The sequence below is a fragment of the Trachinotus anak genome, unplaced genomic scaffold, assembly GCF_046630095.1.
Source record: "Trachinotus anak isolate AG129_WGS33_773 ecotype Australia unplaced genomic scaffold, CSIRO_AGI_Tana_v1 ptg000014l, whole genome shotgun sequence".
Taxonomy (NCBI): domain Eukaryota; kingdom Metazoa; phylum Chordata; class Actinopteri; order Carangiformes; family Carangidae; genus Trachinotus; species Trachinotus anak.
Window position 1 is genome coordinate 19,923,599 of NW_027273865.1, and position 20,288 is coordinate 19,943,886.

Below are 20,288 nucleotides of genomic sequence, written 5' to 3' on the forward strand. Positions count from 1 at the left end.
ACATCCAGCATATGGGAATGCCATAGGGACAATTAAACTAATTCAACTGATGCTCAGACGAAAGACATGTAAAGATGGTTTACTTGTGTCAAAAATGATATTATATATGATATTGATTGATATTATAAATGAGGTTAGAGAGGATCCTCATTGGACAGCCTCAAAATTAATCATTGAACTGTGTAAATTACTGTATAAATACATTTCTACAAAAAGCTACCATCCTTTTTAACCACATGGCATTTAGGGAACATGTTAAGATGAGCTCCCATGACTGGACCTCCACATTGACCTTGTCATTGTAAGGCTCTGTCGTTACCCATGTCAGCCACGCACATTCTGCTAAAGCATTGGGTAACACACGGTCTCCTATCAATCTCCTCATCTCCTGAAGCACATTTAAGCACCTACACACACAGGTCACACATTGACGTATCCCCAGTGTGACCTGACTGTCACACTCAGGAAAGATCTTTAAGTCTTTCCTGAGTGTGTGAATGGTCAAATACGCCACAGAGACAAGTCATTCAGTGCACTCTACGTGAAATTACACCTGGCAAATGTAATAACTCAACTCTGAACATCACCCCATCTAATCAGCAATGCTGACAGTTTGAAATGATCTGTTGAAGGTTTTCAAAGATACTACTGCTCCACTCCCATAAAATGCTTTCTTATGGGGAGACAAGAGTATCAGATCAGAGTGAAGTGAGGATGCACTTGCAACGAAACAATAGTCACTATGCATAAAGAGTTATCCTGGCTGCTCCAGTGAATCTCTCCCTGTTGTAAAGAACGTGCCAGCAAAGGAAAGGATTAGCAAATTTATATACTGACTGACTTATATACTGTAACTACATAAATGCTGTCTTGGTGTTAATGCCACGCATTAGGTTGTGGTTTAAATTTCAGCGGAGGCTACGTTTGCTCATGTTTACATCAGATGAAACAACAACAGCTTTGTGTGTGAATGCTGAATTATGGACCATAGCTGCGTAAGACACCATGCAGTCATACAATCCCTACTTATTGCAAAAGCATCCATTATTTTTATTTTTATTATTTATTGAGTCATCCTCAAGCTTGTGGTTGAGATGGTCGAGATGGTTAGTGTTAGTATGGCATCTTTAAACTGATGTCCCACTTCTGATTTACATTGGGATGTAATGTAATGATCTCCAGGAGATTAGTCAGAGATACTACATACTGCCGTCAGTGTTTATCTGTGTGTGCATCCTCTGCTGAGACACTGAAGCGGCAGATAGGAGCCTTTGGCCAGAGGATCACAAGCACTGTGGGCCGGGCTCGGTGAGTCAGCCCGAAGAGTAAACTCAGCTGGACTAATTAGCTAAAGCTGGACTGCAGAGAAACAATCCCCGCTTTGTTCCAATCAATCCATCTTTTCCTTCTTGTGAAGATCCAGAAAATCAGTATTCAATTTCTTTAAGATAGATAGATAGATGACTTTATTCATCCCCGAAGGGAAATTAGTTTGTTACAGCTGTCCGGTGTATTATAATACAAAATATACAATAGAATAAAATACAGAGGTAACAGAAAGAAAGAAATAAAAATACAGAATGGATTAATTATCTCATTTGTGTATTTTTTTTACTCCCAAAGTGACCAAAACCAAACCCAGGTGTGGACAGACAGAAAGAGACACGGGAGAGATTCACTGATTTTACTGGTAAAGATTTATTGTACAATTCTGTCAGGAAAATGACAAAGCGGCAGTGTCAGACATGCAAAAGGTGCAACAGGCAAAATGCGCAACCCATAAGAATACCAGTCCAATTGTCAATAAAATACAGCATTCATTTGTTTGCAGATTAATCCATAGTTATATAAAGACAAGGGAAGCAGAAAGGGAAGACCCAGAAGTTCAAGGTCCAGGGTTAAATCTGTCATTCAGTGTTTCACTAGTCTTCCCAGATATGAGTGTTACAGTAGTGCTTGTAAAAAATAAATATTGACCTTATATCAAAAATCAAACATAAAATCAAATGCAGTTTAGCAACACTTTGATATACAAAGTAAACAAAACATCCTACCTTTCCTATTACTCTTTATACAAGGTGAATATTAATGCTCAAAAAATACTTTTTATACATTCAGAAATGTAATAGTCAGTCATATTCACATACTCTCAGCCTGTGTGATGTGTGTTGAAATATACATCCCGATATCTGCTCTCTGAACTGTAAATAAAATCTCATTGTGCTTTAAAGCAGCGACAGTAACAGCTCACTATTCTCCAGTCTGAGACCAACAAACGAATTATCGACAGATAGATATATAGATATATAGACAGACAGACAGACAGACAGACAGACAGACACATAGATCCACCAGTCTATTTACACAGCCTACAAATACATTTCATTAACAGTACCTTAAACAATGCAATTGCTTGTTTGGCTCAAGATGTTGGCCCCAGAGGTTTGGAAACTGGGCCAACATGGCAGCTTGACAGCAGACATTCATATGATTGGACATTCACTTCAAACACCAAGACATCAACTCTGTGCAACAAAAAGTAAAGTCAGCTTTGTGGGAGATGTGGAGTGTATGGGAGAGGTCTCGAACCGTACTCAAGTCTGGCTGTAGATTTAACATTTCTAGTCAAACAATCAAATAATATGTGTGTGTGTGTGTGTGTGTGTGTGTGTGTCTGTGCTACGGCCATTTCACTCACAAATGTCAACCACAAATGTCAACTTCATGTAGGTGCTTAAGAAAAAGTCATCGAAGTCAGTAAGATTCATCCTCTGGGGACAACAAATGTCTGTAGAAAATCTCCTCCATCCAGTATCTGTAGAGATATTTCAAACAGACCAGCCTTGCCACGCTGCTAGTGAGACTAAAAATGTTTATTTAAAACATTTATTGCAGTCATTGTGGGAAATCCCCTGATTTTGGGATTCACAGCCAGCTGTGTATGTAGGTCATCAATCTAAAGAAAAGGGAGGAGGGAGGGAGATGATGTAAATATATTACGTGTAGGCAGATGCAGGTCAGCTCTGCTTTGTAGGGGGTGGGGAGGGAAGGGCACAGCTAAAAGTACAAACAGCGGTAACCTGACACAGCGGGAAAGGCCGTGTTATGACTGTACACAGCTAACAGGGTTTTAGCTGTTGGACAAGCTAGGAACAAAGACAATACACACATGAGTTAAGATTAAGACCACCTTAGGTATTTTTAAAATATTCCCAAAATTGCATTTTAGATGTTTAACCAAAACCAAAAGCATGTGATACCATAACGGAGGAGAGCTATGCATTCACCTGTGGGCAGACACACACCTCAGATGTGGATCCAGACAAAGATCGAAATCAGACGTTGGGCAAAATAATCGATTTGCCACAGCCGACCGTGAACGTTTGAGTGGTTCAGAGCTTAACTGGGTCAAGATATGTTTGTCATCAGCATTGTGGTTAGTGAGTAACATAAGGGGGTTATAGTGCTCCAGGTATTGTCATAAGCTTAGTTGTGTAGATATGAGTTAGTGGAGAGGAAATCAGGATCAGGGAATCTGAGGAAAAACTAGAGTTATCATTTTTAACAGTCAGATGTTCACTTCTACATCATCTTCAAGCACAAGCACATCACAAGCTTTTAAAGTGTAACCTTTTGAAAGGGCCTGTTATAAAATGACAGATCATCTTCAGTTTCTGGCTGTGTAAACAAAAACCTTTCACTGAATCGTCTTAAATCAACATGGCTGACCTGGCATAGTTTCTAATACCACAAGGAAACCACTAATTTACTTCAGTGTTTTCTCAGAAATCAGTGGTCTAAACTCCTCTATTAAGCAACAATTGAGCTGACAGGGCTCCTCATAAAAAACATGGAGTGAATTGTTGCAGACATTCCTTGTTCGGGAAAGCCAGAAATAGCCCGGTCCATATAGCACAGAGATTGCAAAAGAACAGAAACCTGACCACCACACAGGCTCCCAGGAGGGTTGTCTCAGAATTCTCTCTTTAGTGCAAGAGAAGAAAGAGAAAATCGGTTCAAAATATTTTCTTTGAACATGTGGTGGATTAAACATTTCTGATTCCAAAGTCATTCATCTTGGACTGTTGCCTACTGACTTTGGGGGAGGAAAAAAAGTTTTGTTTGTGATGAAAAATACAGTGTAAGTGGAAGAACACAGAAAATACATGATACAAAATTATTTCAAAAACACTGAATTAAATATGTACAACCATATTCAGATGAAAACAATATGTGTATTAAAGGAATAGTTCAGCATTTTAGGAAATGTCCTTATTTGCTTTCTTGCCAAGAGTTAAATGAGAAGACTGATACGACTCTTTGAACAGTTTGGTAAATATGAAGCTATAGCCAGCAGCCATTAGTATAGCTTGTATAGCAGGAAACAGGGGGTAAACTGTTAGCCTGGCTCTGTCCAAAGGTGGAGAAGTTGTGGTTTTACCCCCCATGGAACTACATCTTGTCATTTTTTTTTGTACAGATTAAACAAACTAAATATAAGCTGTTGCTTAGTGAGCTTGAGAGGTGCTGGTGGGTGGATTTTGTTGCCGTTGGAAAGCGCCAGGCTAGCTGTTCCCCCTGCCTCCAGTCTTTATGCTAAGCTAAGCTAACAGCTGCTGGCTGTAGCTTCATTATTGTGCAGAGACTTCAGAGTGGCATCGGACACCTCACCTAATGCTGGGCAAGAAAGTGAATAAGCGTATTTCCTGAAATGCTGAACTATTCCTTTGAGACTACATCATACTCACTTTCTCTCTCTCTCTCTCTCTCTCTCTCTCTCTCACACACACACACACACACACACAAAATTCCAGTATTGAATGCCCTCCCCATCTGCTGTCCATTAGGCTCCTCTTCATCCTTCCTGCTCTCAAGAGCAACTGTTCAGTCTCATTATTGCTACAAGTCTTTATGAGGTCTGTTAAGTCTTTATTGCTGAATGCTTGTCTGGACTCAAATACATCTCAATCACTAGGCATCACTGAACTGATAAATCCCCAGTGTTTGTAGATGCTGGGCTTGTTCGGTTGCTGGAACTCACAGTAGTCTCCAGCTTCAAGCAGCAGAAGCTGATCTGTCCATACTGAAAGATCCAGTCAGGTGAGGATCTTAGTCTTGTAACATTCACTAATTGTAGTCCACAGTATGTGTATCTCATCATAAGCAGGTCCATGGTGTAACAGGAAGTACAGGGAGTCAGGATTTTAAATATGTAACCATCCTTGATATAATGTGTCTTTTATTGCTGGTTGAATAAGTCTTATTTCTAAAAGAAAGTACTGCATAATGAGTCATTTTGCACATTTCTGAAAGGTGCTCCATCATCATCACCGCTGATATGACGTGCTACTTAAGTGCTGCTGGCAGTGAATATGTTGTGTGCTGTTGTGTGTGTTTCCCTCCTCAAGGTTACCACAGTATCATCCAAACCTGTGATATTCCTTCTTGGTGGTTTACAAATGCTTCAAAAATGCCCGACAGTTAGAGAACAAATAAGTTCCTCAGCGTATGTTTGGCTGTGTGCGTGCAAGTTTGTGTTGTGGCTGTTGGTTTTGGTCTCACAGGTAGGTGGTAGCCTCTCTGTTCTCCCTCTCTCTGGCCTGAGCCACGGCCACGTTGATGCACTGCAGCCACTCCTCGGCATGTTTCTCATCCTGAGCTTTCAGCACGTACGTCTTATTGTCGGTGAAGATCTCAAAGGCGCGAGGCAGACCCCGATCCCGACGCTTCTTGGCTACAACCTGTGGGAAGACAGAAGGATAATGATACTGAGAGACGGTGTTTCTGCAAATATACAGTAGTTGATGTAAGCCTGTTGTGATGTTGTATCTGATCTGTTTTCTGAAAAGGTTTTGGGAGCAGGCTTTTAAACACAGAAGGTTTCAGACTATGTAACTCCTCACCTTGACACTTTGCACCTTGCTCAGCTCAATAGGGATGTCATCCAGCTCATCCTTCTGTGGGGAGGACAGATAATAAGAGAAGTAAATAATCCAGCCAAACATGAGAATAAATGTAAAACTTCATTTTCCAACAGCCATTGTACCCTATATGTTTGTGGGTCATTTGGAGCTGCACAATCTGTGCTCACGCGGGTCTGTCTTCTATCTTCAGCCATGTTAAACAGCTCTTTGTGCATTTCAAGCATATGAATATCCCCCATAGTTGCAGCATCACAACACTGTGTCATTGTGTTTCCAGTATGTACCACCTCAGATCAAACCATTTACAGGATGAACAATTAGATTTTATTGTTCTGCTGCTTCTCCGTGGCAGGAAGCAAAATCGACATCGTCTCTGCCGAACATCACATCTGTGTTCTACTAGGTGAAATATTGAATGTGTTTGCAAGTGTGGGGAGGTGTGGTTGTGTGTGTCTATTGCACCACGGCCGTGTCTTTTCACCCTGTAGGTAGTTAGTTATGTGGTTAAAACCACATCACCACACCTCACTGCAAGACTCGAGGCAACTACCCACATCCTCTCTGTAGTGGGTGTGTGTTGAAAAGCGCTGAAGTGGAGATGACGTGTTCTCAGTTTCACCTCCCGGCTGGCTCTGCTGAGGGTCTGATTGCTGTTTCCCACTGAGGATTCATGCCAGTGGATTAATGATTCAAATGGACATTTGATTGATTTAAACCATGTAGTGAATATTTTATCTTATTTACAAACTCTATTGACATATCGTCTGAGAATCCTCCACATCTTGGTGACTGGTGGTGTAGATTTATTGAGTGTTGCCAATGTTTAATGCATCTAACAGTTTAAGAGACAATAGTGCTGATATGATGCCAAATACTGGAAGAGAATCTAGAGAGATTGTTGTATGTGTGTGTGTATTTGTTGAGACAGCTAAATTGTTTGCATTTACATTATTACGCTAATACATAATAATGATATTATTATGCCTTTTTGTACTCTCACAAAAACGGCCATGGGGAGTTTCTTTTTTGCTTATTGGCACTGACACTCACAACAGTGCAACAGCACTTGGCTGCTGAACAGAACCATTTTATGTTCTGTCACAATCACATTATTGTTTTTATGATGTGCATGTTTGCTTTTTGTGTCTCTTCAGCTCTGATTTTCTGACAAACAGATGAGCTTGTAAACGCACAATCTGCCAGTTTTAAAAGCCTCTCAGAGCCAGTCAGCGCATCATAACTAAGCAGTAAGCATTTAATGAGCCCATACAAAAACAACACATTTCAATGATGAAAACAAAACAATACATATTCACCATGTTACCTAACGCAAGCAAGTTGAACATTTGACTGATTTCAGTGGTGAAAAAAGAGGTAAAACTAAAAGGCCCCCACCTCCTTCTACTTAGGACTTCCTGACATTTTTGCATATCTTGTTTTGAGACACTGCTGAAACCCCGTGCACGAGGACTTCCCCAGTCGAAGCCAAGTCCTGGATGCAGTTTGGCATCACTCTATGTCTGGACCCAATTAAGGAGACCGTGCAGTGTTCAGAGGACACACTGGCTTAACAAGCAACAGATAAAAAACTTTTGAACTTATTTCATCCACTAGGTAAATGCTCATGGGGAAAAATGGTACAGCCTTGAGATACAGATCTCATCTTTGTGTGGATTCTGGGAACATTTCCGACCTCGATCATTCGATATGGAGGAAACAATGCAGTCCCCAGCTGGGAAAAGGTCTTTCACAACATACCAACCACCTCCTGAACGGGCTGGTTAAGACAAACCAAGCTCTGAGAACAAAGATACCAAATCTTTCCAATTTGTGGCCGCTGCTGCAAAAAAAGACAGGAATACTTTACTGTTTGGATGGAAGCACAAAGACTATTGAATGCAGTTTTAAAAAAATAAGAAAAAAAAAGAGTGAGAGAGAGCTCAACTCTACTATTCCATGTGCTTCTCCGTAGTTTTTTGGAGCTGATTGTATAACATGGCCCAGAGAAAACCCAATCTCCTAGTGGCTGTGGATTGTTTTAAATTATTAATTTTTTCACTTTTGGGAGATGACTGCCATAAACTAGGATATTAGCACGCATACACATAACTGTAGTGAAATTTCAACATAAATCAGATTTTCTGACTGTCAATGTTTTTCTTGCATCAGCTGGTTAAAATCAAACTTTACCTCAACCCACTTTCAATCGAAATGTTTTCGCCCCATGTTTTTGTTGATTAAGCAAACTTTTCCTTTGCACAATGATTCTGTGTCCGGTGACCTCAGCCTTTGTTCAGTCTTACAGTAAGTCAGCAGCAAACACAGCACAGATGGAGGGGAAACTTGTGTCGTATCAACCCGGAGGGAAATCTCCTCACCTATTCAGTCTTTCTTTCATTCACACATACCGTACAGGGCAGTACCTCCTTCTCTGTGTTTGCTACTTGTGCGTAATGATGCCTGCTTTGAGTTACAGAGGGTGAGAGTGAGTCATGTTGTTGCAGCATCATGCTTAGGCCTTGGGAGTCCCCCAAGAGTCCTTACCGGGGCCAAGGTTTGTTACGGTCAGTTTGACCAGATGCTCCTGAGGGACAGTTGATCTTATCACAAGATGGGATTTCCACTGTTTCATACAGAATTTCATCATGTCTCAAATGATGCAGAACAAGGAAGTATTAATGAGGATTTTACAAGTGAGGGGCCAGGCACAGTGTGCATGTGTGTCCATGTGTGAGTGTGCCTGTGTTTGAGGAGGCATCATTTTCATTGGCTACGTACTGATTTGCCTCTTCGGAAGAGTAGTTGATTCCCCGCCAAGGTGAAGTAGCGGGTTTTCCAGCGCTTGATGAACTTCCAGCGGACCTGCTTCTCCTTCAGCTTCCCCTCGATCAGAGGCTGCCCCTCCTGGTTCACAACTGGAGGGCCGCACAAACACAGAACAACAGACACAAAACGGAGAAAGAAAGACAAAAGGAAGAAGATTTTTTGTTTTTTTTATGAATTTTTTTTATGTTTCTGCTGATTTACATCACAATGCAGATCTGAAAGTTCTGTCGCTAAGGTGCGTTCATGACCTGGTTCTGACATCTGAGACATGAATCAGTTATTCAACAACACTGTGTTCATGAGCTGAAAGATAAACAATAAGAAAAAACGGGGTTTGTGAAATAAATAATGTGTTCTTGGCAATTAACCAGTAATATTTGTCACTGTGAGTTAAAATTTATCCATTGCCTGCAGGTTTAAAGATTTTTATACCACTGGACAGGCCATATCCAGCCCATGACAATTTCACAAGATCCCCTACATGTTAAGAATGTATTATTATATCTCTCTGGCACATTTCTATTTTTCCAATTTTATCTATTTTGAATTTTTCCCTTATTTAAAGTACAAAAATAATAAATATTTGGCAAGGCTGTAACGTGGGTGCATAAAAAGTCTTTTATTTCATACATAGAATTTAGCAAGCTGGACCTAATTGTGCATTTTGTCAACATAAACACTTATTTACTGCAGAGTGCACCAAAATGTCTCTTTTTGAAATCAAAATAAAGAACAGGCAGCTTCGGTACAGATCGTTTTTTCATGGAGTTTAATGTAATTACTTCCTGTGTTGTAAGCAACGAGAAAGTTGTCGTTCTCAAGGAAAACAATTACCCTCTGGGTCATTTAAGCTTGGAACCCCTGCCACAGTACAAGATAACAAGAATGCACTAACAAACTGAAAAGATTATGTAATGCTTTTGAAATGGGCTTGCATACGTAGAGTGTATGTAATTGATAGTGCATGGCTAAATATACCGTACAAAAGCACAGGTATGCTGCATTTCAACAAGTACATCAATTGTAAATGTTAATGAATGCACTGAATGTGGTGAACCCTGCCAATCTCAGAGGAGCTTCCCCTAAATAAAGTGAGATTACATTTATCATGTCCACATCTAGAGCATGGCACAGCCACCGTGCTTATCTGAGGGTTACATCATTGCCACACAGTTAATTTGTATCTGCTCTGTTCTCAATTTTCTTTATTTATTTCTGGTTCTATTTCTTTAGTTTTCGGTTGTAATGTTTCATCTTGAAACACTTTGAGCTGCATTTGCATGAAATTGTTCCGATACAAACAAACTTTTGAACTTATTCACTCCCAGTCAACATTAATGGGTTCTTCATCTTAAATTAACAAAGCATTTTGTCTCTCTCATATGTGTGTGTGATCACATAGTGGAGAACTCCCACATAGTCGGGTCTGGACTGGTCTGATTAGAAACACTCGCCCACATCAACCTGGACTGAGCTGGATCGAGTACCAATTTGAAGGTGTGTGTGTGTGTGTGTGTGTGTGTGTGTGTGTCTCTATAAGCGTCAGTAATTGCAGTTACATCCACGCAGTTTTACAGTCAGATTGAAATCATTCCGATCCAAGATTTACAGTCAGCTGTTTACTTGGAAAGTGATTTCATCAGTCTGATGTTGACATATGCATTTAATGAGACCAGTTGTGTGAGCTGTGCAATAGTGATGAATGCGTCATGCATTCGTCAGTGGCATTCGTCATCTCATCTCTTTGGAACATGACGTCTCAGAAGGCATCTGTTATTTTATCAATAAGAACAAACTGAATACACAGAGAAAATGCACAGCAATAATGGAATGATGCTTAAAATTTAAATAAGCAATTTAAGCATCCACTCTCCAGCTGGAGGAGGAGGCGTTTAAACCGGCACTGATTCTTAAAGTATCTGCTGTCACAGCTGCTTTATACTGAATAAAACGTTTCCCCCTCAGTTCAAAGGCTGTTGTGTAACATTTTGACACATTGTGAGCATTTATGAGGCAAGATAGAATCGTGTGTGTCTGTGTTTTAGTGTGACTTCTTATTTAACAAATGAGTGAAGGTAAAAATGAACTTCTGATTGAAGCTACTTTGGGGTTCTTACAAACAGGCCTGTCCTGCTCTTTCTTTCACACACTTCCTCTGCTCCATCCTCTACTTTACAAATTCTGACCACCAAACAGAGCCACTCTTTGTATCCACGACGATGACTAAAACAGTCGGGAGATTACTGCAATCTGATAGGAGTGTGCGTGAATGTGTGGGCATGCTGTAACAGATGATTCACACAAGTACCTGATGCCAAACAGGACAAACCATTAAAGGTCATCAGAACCCAACTCCTCTCATCTCTTCTCAGAGGGGAAGAGAAGAGAGGAGTGGAGCCTCTTTGCTGCTTTAATGTTTCACAGCATTGTAAATAAAATACCTTTTAGATTTTTGACAAATGGTGAAACAACATTTTAAAGCAGTACAAAGATATTATTTCAGGCTCTGAGAACTTCTAATGGCCATTTCATTGTATACTTTGAGATTTTATACAGTAAATGATGAATTGATTAGTCAAGAAATAGTATATTGTGTATGTGTATATAGCATATTGATAATGATGATGCAGAACTGCGGCCGTAACATCACACAGTGCATCATAATAGAGAACATCTTGCTATGCAGGGCTGTCACAGAAACATTAATACCTGCATAAATATTTAGTTTATTGACTCATTCATTTACCTACTTATTTCTTGTGATATCCAGGCATAGTTAGAAGATAGTTTTGGTTTATATTGTCCAGATATCAGATGCTGAGATTTCTGCCGTTATCCTGATATGATGGAGGTGAATATAACTCTGTATGTGATGCTCACAGCAATGAAACATTACAATAAAAAAAAGACTTCCACAGTAACACTCCTTTCCAGAGATGATCTCAAAAACCCACAGAACACTAAACACAAAAGTTGTACGTAGGGAACACAATGAAAATAACAATCAATAATATTTAATGATATGAGCACAGCAGAACTCCACTGTACTGATGTAAAACTCAAAAACATGGCAAAATTATCTCCAAGGTTAAATATCAAATGAGAGAAATGTCTTTTTGTCTTTTTGCAATTTAAGTGAACTTACCCTTTAATTTGAGAGCCAACTTAAGAAGTGATGTTTAAATTTATGGATGTGACTGGACTATGGTGAAGTGTGACAATGTTCCGTGTTTGTATGTTTTCTACAGTATATTTTACAGATGATTCATCAGGATGCCAAACATCTGAGTAAAACTTTTGCATTCTTCCCAAATTATTAGTTTGTGTGTCCTAAAGCAAAAACACATTGAGATTTCCTGTCAGCCAATTTAGAGAGAAATACTACTCATTTACAACTGAACACACACCCAGCTTGTCTGCACCATCTAACAAATATTTCAGTTTTTTGGGTGCAGAAATAAACTTGTCTGGTGCATAAATCACGGCGTCTCATGGCGTCACCTTGCTTTGATGTCGACACCTGGAAAGTCTTCCCTGGATTTGTTGTCAGCCTGAGGCATGCACTATAGTTCACAACCCCTCGTCTGAGACACACTGACGTCAAACACTGAGACAAGGACGCAAAACACACACATGCCACCACTGAGTCACAAACAAATATTGAGGATGCTTGTGCAAGCAAACAAAATGCAGAATGCTTGTGTCCAGAACCTTCTGGGGTGCAATCAGAGCAAGTGTTGCATTCAGTCATTCGGTATCCTCTGTGTTACGACTGCATTCACACCTTTATATATTGGTGGCCACGAGTGGTCACATGACCTTGGACATATTTTATTGGTAAATCTGACAAGGCCGTCTCTGCCAATGGCTCTTCAGCTACAGTGGCAAGAAGAAGTATGTGAACAAACACAATCTATTTTCACTAACCCCAAAATCAAATACACAAATCATTGTATTGTTCTTGTCCATATTGAAAACATCATTCAAATATTCCCAGCATAGGTTGACTGTGGACCCCTCAGCTACTGACATCAACAAAAGCTAACTGGAGTCAGGAGTTATCGAACCAAGAGTCTAGTGAATGAAGCCAGATTAGAGTTGTGTGGATTAGAGCTACTTTGAAGCTTAAAGATTTTGAGTTTGCTGTTCACAAGAGGCATCAGCTGATCATCTGCCGCTGAACATGGTTTATTGCCGGGAGCAGGTGGTGGTGACTGTCCCTTGACAAGCGCTTCAGCCATTGTTGCATTTACAAGACAAGAGGTTATAATATGAGCAGTGCTACTTCTTCAGGGCAGTGAGTTGCTTTGGAAAGTGATGAGACAGGCTGCGGCTAGCTGCTTAGCATGCTAACTTTAGGAGAAGAAGTTAGAAGAAGAAGTAGCAGAGTCAACATTGGCGTTGCTTCAATAACTGCAGACAGCTCTTGGCAAGTAATGGAACGAACCTTGATGCTGAAGTTGCAAAGTTCCTCTAGACTGGTAAGTAAACAGCTGTCAACAGCTCTGTAGCAACAGTGAAACTTACAAATGGCTCCTTCTCATCTCAAAGAGTTCAAATATTCATCAATCCACAGTCAGACAAGCTGCTTATGAATGGAGATGATTTTGTGGTTACTCAACCTAGTCGTGGGCGTCCAGCTGAGATGGCTCCAACACCACAATGCAGAGTGATCAGTGAGGTAACAAAGAACCTCAGAGTAAAGGCTTAAAGGAATCATTGGAGCTGGTTAACATCTGTGTTCATGAGTCTACCATATGTAAATCGTGGTGCGTGGTTGCATGGAGCATGATGTTCACAAAAAAAAAAAAAAGCTTTTTTTTTTTTGGCAAAGAGCACTTTAACACTCCACACTGTGTTCCAACATGAAAACATTGTCACAACAGTGAAGTTCGGTGGAGTAAACATCATGATTTGGGGCTTTGCATCTTTCATTGCCTCACCTTCTTTTTCCATCAGCACTGTGAATGTTTAATGTGTGTGTTCAATAACAACATGAAAGATTATAATTATTTGTGTTGTGACAATGAAGATCCGATCACATTTGACAGAAAACCCAAGTAATTCAAAAGAGTTCACTGACTTTTTCTTGACAGGATTTCAAAACTGTGACAGGAGTCAAAACCCAGATCGCTAGAAACAGCTGCTCCTCCAAACAAGCCTGATTTCACCCTCAGGCCCAAATATGCAAAGACCTTCATCATGCTTTATGTTTGTGTTTGTCAATTTGTTAGGCTTTTATAATGAATGAGTGCATGTGTGTATTAGTAAGTGGTTTGTAGTTTTTAACCTGAGGATAACGGCAGCGAGATCAGGTGTGAGGAGAACATGGAAATGTGTCCTGAAAGAAAACTATGGGTGTGAACCACAGTTGACAGTACACTTACTCACCCTTGTTAAATATCAATTAAAGGAAAAAATGTGGTTGTAAACAAGTTACCCACCCCCCGTCCCGTGTTAAATGTCAAGTTTCCCTGTTGAGCGACAGAATTTCATAACTGGAAAAAATGCAGAGTCATTACCAAGAGCAAAACTGCTTCTTGTAACATGTCTGGCTTTGCAAAAACATGTTGCAAAATCGATTTTAAAAAAACAATTAAAGGAAAGCAGGGACTTTTATTTGGCTGGGTTTGACTGTAAGGGGACACAACATGCAAGATAACGCCTACATTCACATAGAGCACACACACCCACTGTGTGTGAAACAGTATGACATGGACGCATCATAATACAGAGCTGAAGTGAAACCAGAACTCCAAGAACCTCATTCAAAATCCCACTGACATTTGTAACAGCGCTAATAACTACTGCGCGCTTCATATGTTGAGATTAAGAGTTGTTTTTTTGTTTTTTTTTTAAACAATCTAATCTAATTTTTATTCTTTTATTCAACATTCCTGTTTTTTGCAGCTTTTAATAAACAACATTTCCCATAAGCTTGGTTCAGTTAGCTCACACGTCTCTAACAGCAGGAAAGAGAGGACTACCTGCTGTAGACGTTTTCAGACAGCAGAGATTACAACAACAAAGGTGGAACAAAGACTGAAAAAGAGAACACTGGTGAAAGAATGAATAAAAACAATTACAAGAGTCATAAAAAAATCATACTCATACAATAAAGCTATTAAACCCCGGCCTGGAATGAAACATGAATGTAGTCGTGCCAAGGTTAATGTGGACATATGGTACTGTATATGTTAGGTTAAGTAATTACTACATTGTGTACTGTGGTTAAGATTTAACTGAGTGAGGAGATTTAAGATGGAAGGTTTGACAGCAGAGCTTTATAGACAATCATTCTCTCTGTCAACAATGGGGTATGAGCTAATACGTTTCCTTATAACCACAACCCTGGCTGATGATATTACCAGAATATCTAACAACACCCATGAGAAATGCTGTCTTAAATCTTTTAGGCAAATTTTTCTAACCCTCTAAACTCCTCACTGTGTGATGAATGTCTCTCTATTGCGAGGACATCTCCTGAATTTGCAACATAATTCCTGGAGGTGAGAAGTTCTGTCCAATGGTGTGTCAGTGATTGATGGTGGAATGATGGAAAGTCTTGTTTGGGGTTTTCCATCTTTTTTGCAAACAGGGGATCTGTCTTCATGACGTGAGTGAATGTGTGCACAAAATGCACATGTAGGGGCACGAGGAAATGAGGTTATGTATGCCTATTTTAAAGCTTGAGTGCGTTCGTGAATGTCAAAAGTCCATTCAAGGCAGTTACAAGTCTCTTTTCCCTTGTTTGTGGTATTTTCACAGAAACCAGTTACCTCTGTGGCATGTTGTCATAAAAATACTCAACAATGCCAGAAACACTGAACGAGAATGAGACGGCGAACAGCGTACCTCACTCTGGCATGTCCACACAGTACATACACAACACACACACACACACACACACACACACACACACGCGCACACACACACACACACACACACACACACACACACACACACACACACAACTCTGCTCATTACTGCTCACTTCAAAGGCATTCCAGTAGTAAAACTCAACAGTATATCATAAAGCATCATGGAGTTGCAGTAACCACTGGCTCCACTTTGGCCTTCACAATGGAAAACACCTCACCTTTCTCTCTTTTTACCTGCACCATTAAAACATGAGAACCAGCTCCTTGTGTGTGTGTGTGTGTGTGTGTGTGTGTGTGTGTGTGTGTGTGTGTAAGCACTGTAGTAATCACAGCGAGCCACTCAGGCCAAGTCAGCGAGTTTTTCATTACAGCAAAGCAATATAAAGCATGATAAAGTAAAATGCTGGCTGGTGGCAGCTGGTAATGTGAACAACATGCATACACAGTAAACATGTGCTGCTTTTACTGTATGATGAAAATAAAAACGTGGGGTCAACTAAAAGTGAAACAGTCCTCATCTAAACTGCACAGGGACTGAAGTCAAGTCATTACATTTGTTTCAGTGAGATGAGATGAGTCACCACTGTCACTTACTGTAACTTGACCTAATGTACTGGATATAGCTGGACAGCTTTCAGTTGGACAAGTAAGAAACTTTCCATTGAAGACTTCGCCTACATATTCTGAGTCCGCTTTATGGACATTTTCTTTTTCACATGTTTCACGTCACCATAAACCATTATGTAAATGACCCGTTTGATTTTGCCAGCAGTTTGTGTCCAATACTTATGGCATGGATGCAGTCACTGTAGTACAATGACTCAGCCCAAGTAAAAAAGTGCTGTAACTAGGTCTTCTTCTTCATGTAAACTAAGAACAAGTTTCCTGTACGTTGCACAGAAATTTCCTCCCAATTTGTTTTGATGAGGACTGCGAAGTAGAAATGGGCTCCATATTATTCGTTGTTAAGCAATTCTGTAAATTTTCTGCAAAATCCCACTGATTGGGCCCCGCAGGCTGAAACCTGTGTGCTAATGATATATTTGATTCACGGTATATTAAGTGAATCCATATGGCTCTGTGAGGGGCTGGTGGCTCTTTTATATGATGTCTCTTCTTCTATCTCCTGTCAGATTCTTAATCAATTGAAGGCAAAAAATGAACCCCAAAAGTTCCCAAAGCCATACACATTAGCTACTATATTCATGTTTCTGCAGTCAAATGTTATGCAGCCCCTTTTTCCTTATTATGAAGCCAGGTGCGGACAGCTGACTAATGATCAGCTGTACTTAGCACTGGTTCAGGCCACTGAGTTCATGGCCGCAGTCTGAGGTGTGACTGACACAAAAATGTCAGGCCTCAGGTGGTGGTCACAGAGGGGGTCACTTATTTAACATACTTGGTCGTCTGAATATGACGAGGGGTAGATATATAGCTGCACAGTGATGCAAGGTGTGTTGTTTTGAACAGGTTTAATGAAAGTGATTTGCTGTCTGACTTCAGTCCGTTGTACATGTTAGAGTCGTTTGTTTGAGTAGAGTTTGTTTTGTCTGATTTCTTAAATAAATGTGTGGTGAGTTTATTATCATGAACAACGTTAATGTGTTTTAATTAACCCAGGTTTCACAGTGATGTGCTGGGTTGATTGAGTAGTTTAAACACTTATGTCTGAAAAAGTGACAAGTAGGCAGAGCATTACTTTAACAACTGAGTGACAACTACCCATTATTTTAGCTACAAATTTACCAATTTAGAAAAAAACAACATATTTTCCGATTCATTTTGGTGGGATCAAGACATGTAGCTTGTTTTGGTTTTGGTATGCATCTGAGATTTCCATTTTCACAAGAGCCTTTTGTTTGTGAGAAAGTACTTCCAGAAAAAATTGGTCACAGTGAGTTCTGGGAAACTGTTTCTAGATAGAGATGCCGCTGTTTAATTTTCCAGTATAATTAATCAGTGCCATGCAAACCGCAAACCAAATTCCATTCGTTATAACTGACGAAGGGCGGAGGCAGAAATTTCAGAACCTGCATTTCAAATTGCTACTACGAGGGTTATATAAGATAATATTCTCTCTAATTTTGGTGAACTAAGCCTTCAAGCTTGTACCTGATGGACATGCAGAGCAGAAGGATCATCCAAGGCCACAAATGCTATAGTAAACACATGTATCCACAGGCACACACACTTTAAATCACACAATCCCAGAGGGAAAGTACTACTATTCCTTTTCTAAATCCCCCTATAATGAAGAGAGACTGGCCTGATTCTGAATGGTAATCATCCGTTCTCTGCAGTCATTCAGCTCCCTCACTGATTACACCGGTTTGTTCTGCAGCACAGTTGGAGGAATGGCTTCAATTTGGCTGTCGCACTGTTTGGATCAGGCCGTCTGACGTGTGTGTGTTTACTTCTGTGTTTGTGTATTTGAGGAAATGGGTGATGATGAGACAATGACATGGAAGAAAGAGAAAATGAAAAGCTGTGAACCCAGCTTAATGACAGCTTCCATCTAAATGAACCATATAAATATTAATTCCAGTTGAATGGATGAAGATCATTTAGTTAATGGAGGTGCTCAGTAAATCATCTTATATCCTGAGCACTCATCACTGTAGAGCCATTTCCAAGTGAATCAGACTGTGTTATTCCAAGTGCTCACTGAGCTCCAACTGCAGGGAGGTATTTAGTAAACCACAAGTCCAGACCAATCCAGTTACATGTTTAATAATAATAATAAAAGAAATTATATGTGTATTATGTAATAATGGTTTTCATGCAGAGTTAGTGTTACGGTGATGACTGATTTTTTGGGTCTCTATTGGTCCCAGTGGACTGTACTGAGCTGCAATGCTCCCGCTAGCAACACTCGAAGTAAGGGATGAAACTTTACGGCAGGATAAAAAATAAACGCAGAAAATAAGACAATAGACCTAATCATACTCTAACATTTCCTCTAATGCTGAAAACAGTTGATCATTATCATTAACCAGGACCAAATGTCTTACCTGACTCTAAACTGGTAGCTACATTAAACCAGTTTGGCCACAATAATAACTGACTATACACTGACTATACTATACTGACTACATATTTACAATCACACACACTATATATTTAAAATAATTTCGGCCGTATGTATAAATGGTCATAACTGATGAATTAGAAGGTACCCTGTGGAGTTTTTGACCACTAAGAGTGCTAAGGAGAAAAGTTTTTGAATGACGGAGGTGGTCCTTGCTTTGTTTGTATTTTGTGCATGTGCATGAGGATGCACAAGCATGCGCACCAACAAAAGGCAGGATAAAATAAGACTGTAAATAATGCTGGCTTCAAATTATCCCGTTTTATTTCCTTTGAGGAAAAGGAAAATGCATTTAACATGTTTGTTAGACCACACAATGTGTTTTAGTGAGAAGTTGTAAATACAACTTTGTTTATAGGAAAACTCCACAGGGCACCTTTAACCTTAATCTATATGTAATATCACAGCCCATAGGTATGAGTATTTATATGTTGTGTCACTTGAGAGTAGTTTCTTTACATCTTCTTATTTCAGCATCACACAAGAATTACATTATGCAGGTTTAGGATTTTTATTCTTTGTTTTTTTTAGATCTCAATTTGACCCCAACTGCTGCCTTATGATCGTTAGTTAAATCCTGTGTGTGACGTGGTAATCATCTCCAGTCTGAACTTTTCTCCTTCCAAAGAACATCAAAATAAATAAACATAAACTCTCTCACACACACAGACAAACAAAACTTTAACTGCATCCTATCCGCCTGTTTCCGTCCACCAGCAAACAGTTTCCTGCCTCTGGCTGTAACTTTCTGAGAAGTACCTGCTGGCTTCTCATTAGCTTCCACCAAACAGCAGAGCGGAGCTGGAAACAGCATGTTCCTTTATGGGACACAGGTTCAAAACTACTTATTAGAGAAACCTGACTCTCTTTCACTTTCCCCAATGTCAGTCCCTCTCACTTTTACCTTTTCTCTCCCCTCCCCTCTCCCTCCATATTTCTTCACCAGAACATAACATCTGCCACAAACTGGTCTCCTCTGACTCCTCTTATATAACTAATAACTGCTTCCATGTGATACTGACAAAGAGATGGAGGCAGATTTAAAGCCTGTTTCCCAAACTCTCTGTCACATTTGCTCTCCTCAGGCTAAACTGTCACTCATCGATTTATAGACTCTGTTAATTTACTGTCTCATCACTGACATAGATACACTTTGTGCTTTCTGTGATCCTCACAGTGGACTGAGAAGAGACAGGAAACTGAGGAGAGATGCTTAACAGCGTAAATCAAGCCTAAGCAAGAAAGTCTGAAAAGTGAGGAGTCACTGTATATGACACATACACACACACATGCTAATCTAAATGTGATTTAAGGGTTTGGTCACTATTCCAAGTCTGACTTCATCAGGACAAAGTGCTCATCGGAGGGGGTCTCTGGTCCAACGTAAACTCATCAGAACTGAGTCATGATGACGATGTCTTGACTGATTACAGTAACCCTTCATAACAACACCAAAATCAGACTGGCAGTGATTAAATAAGAGCTGCTCGTTGCCCCATTTTCCTCGACTGTTCTGGGAAAAGATTATTTGCCTTGAAGTTATTTAGAGTGAAAACACCCCATGGAGCT

General features: G+C 40.0%; 1 protein-coding gene across 4 annotated transcripts in view; it reads right to left on the reverse strand.

Moving 5' to 3' along the window:
- Positions 1-1,183: 1,183 nt before the first annotated feature.
- The window catches only part of veph1 (ventricular zone expressed PH domain-containing 1), a 76,049-nt gene continuing 56,944 nt past the window's right edge, over positions 1,184-20,288 (reverse strand). For 3 of the 4 annotated variants that reach the window (XM_071496838.1, XM_071496836.1, XM_071496837.1), the window contains exons 14-16: positions 8,703-8,839; positions 5,904-5,957; positions 1,187-5,741 (exon numbers count right to left, since the gene is read on the reverse strand). In XM_071496838.1, coding sequence (XP_071352939.1) covers positions 5,559-5,741; positions 5,904-5,957; positions 8,703-8,839 — 374 coding nt within the window. In that variant the 3' untranslated portion in view covers positions 1,187-5,558. Of the gene's footprint in view, positions 5,742-5,903; positions 5,958-8,702; positions 8,840-20,288 lie in introns of all 4 variants that reach the window. The other variant, XM_071496839.1, reaches the window with a different exon arrangement.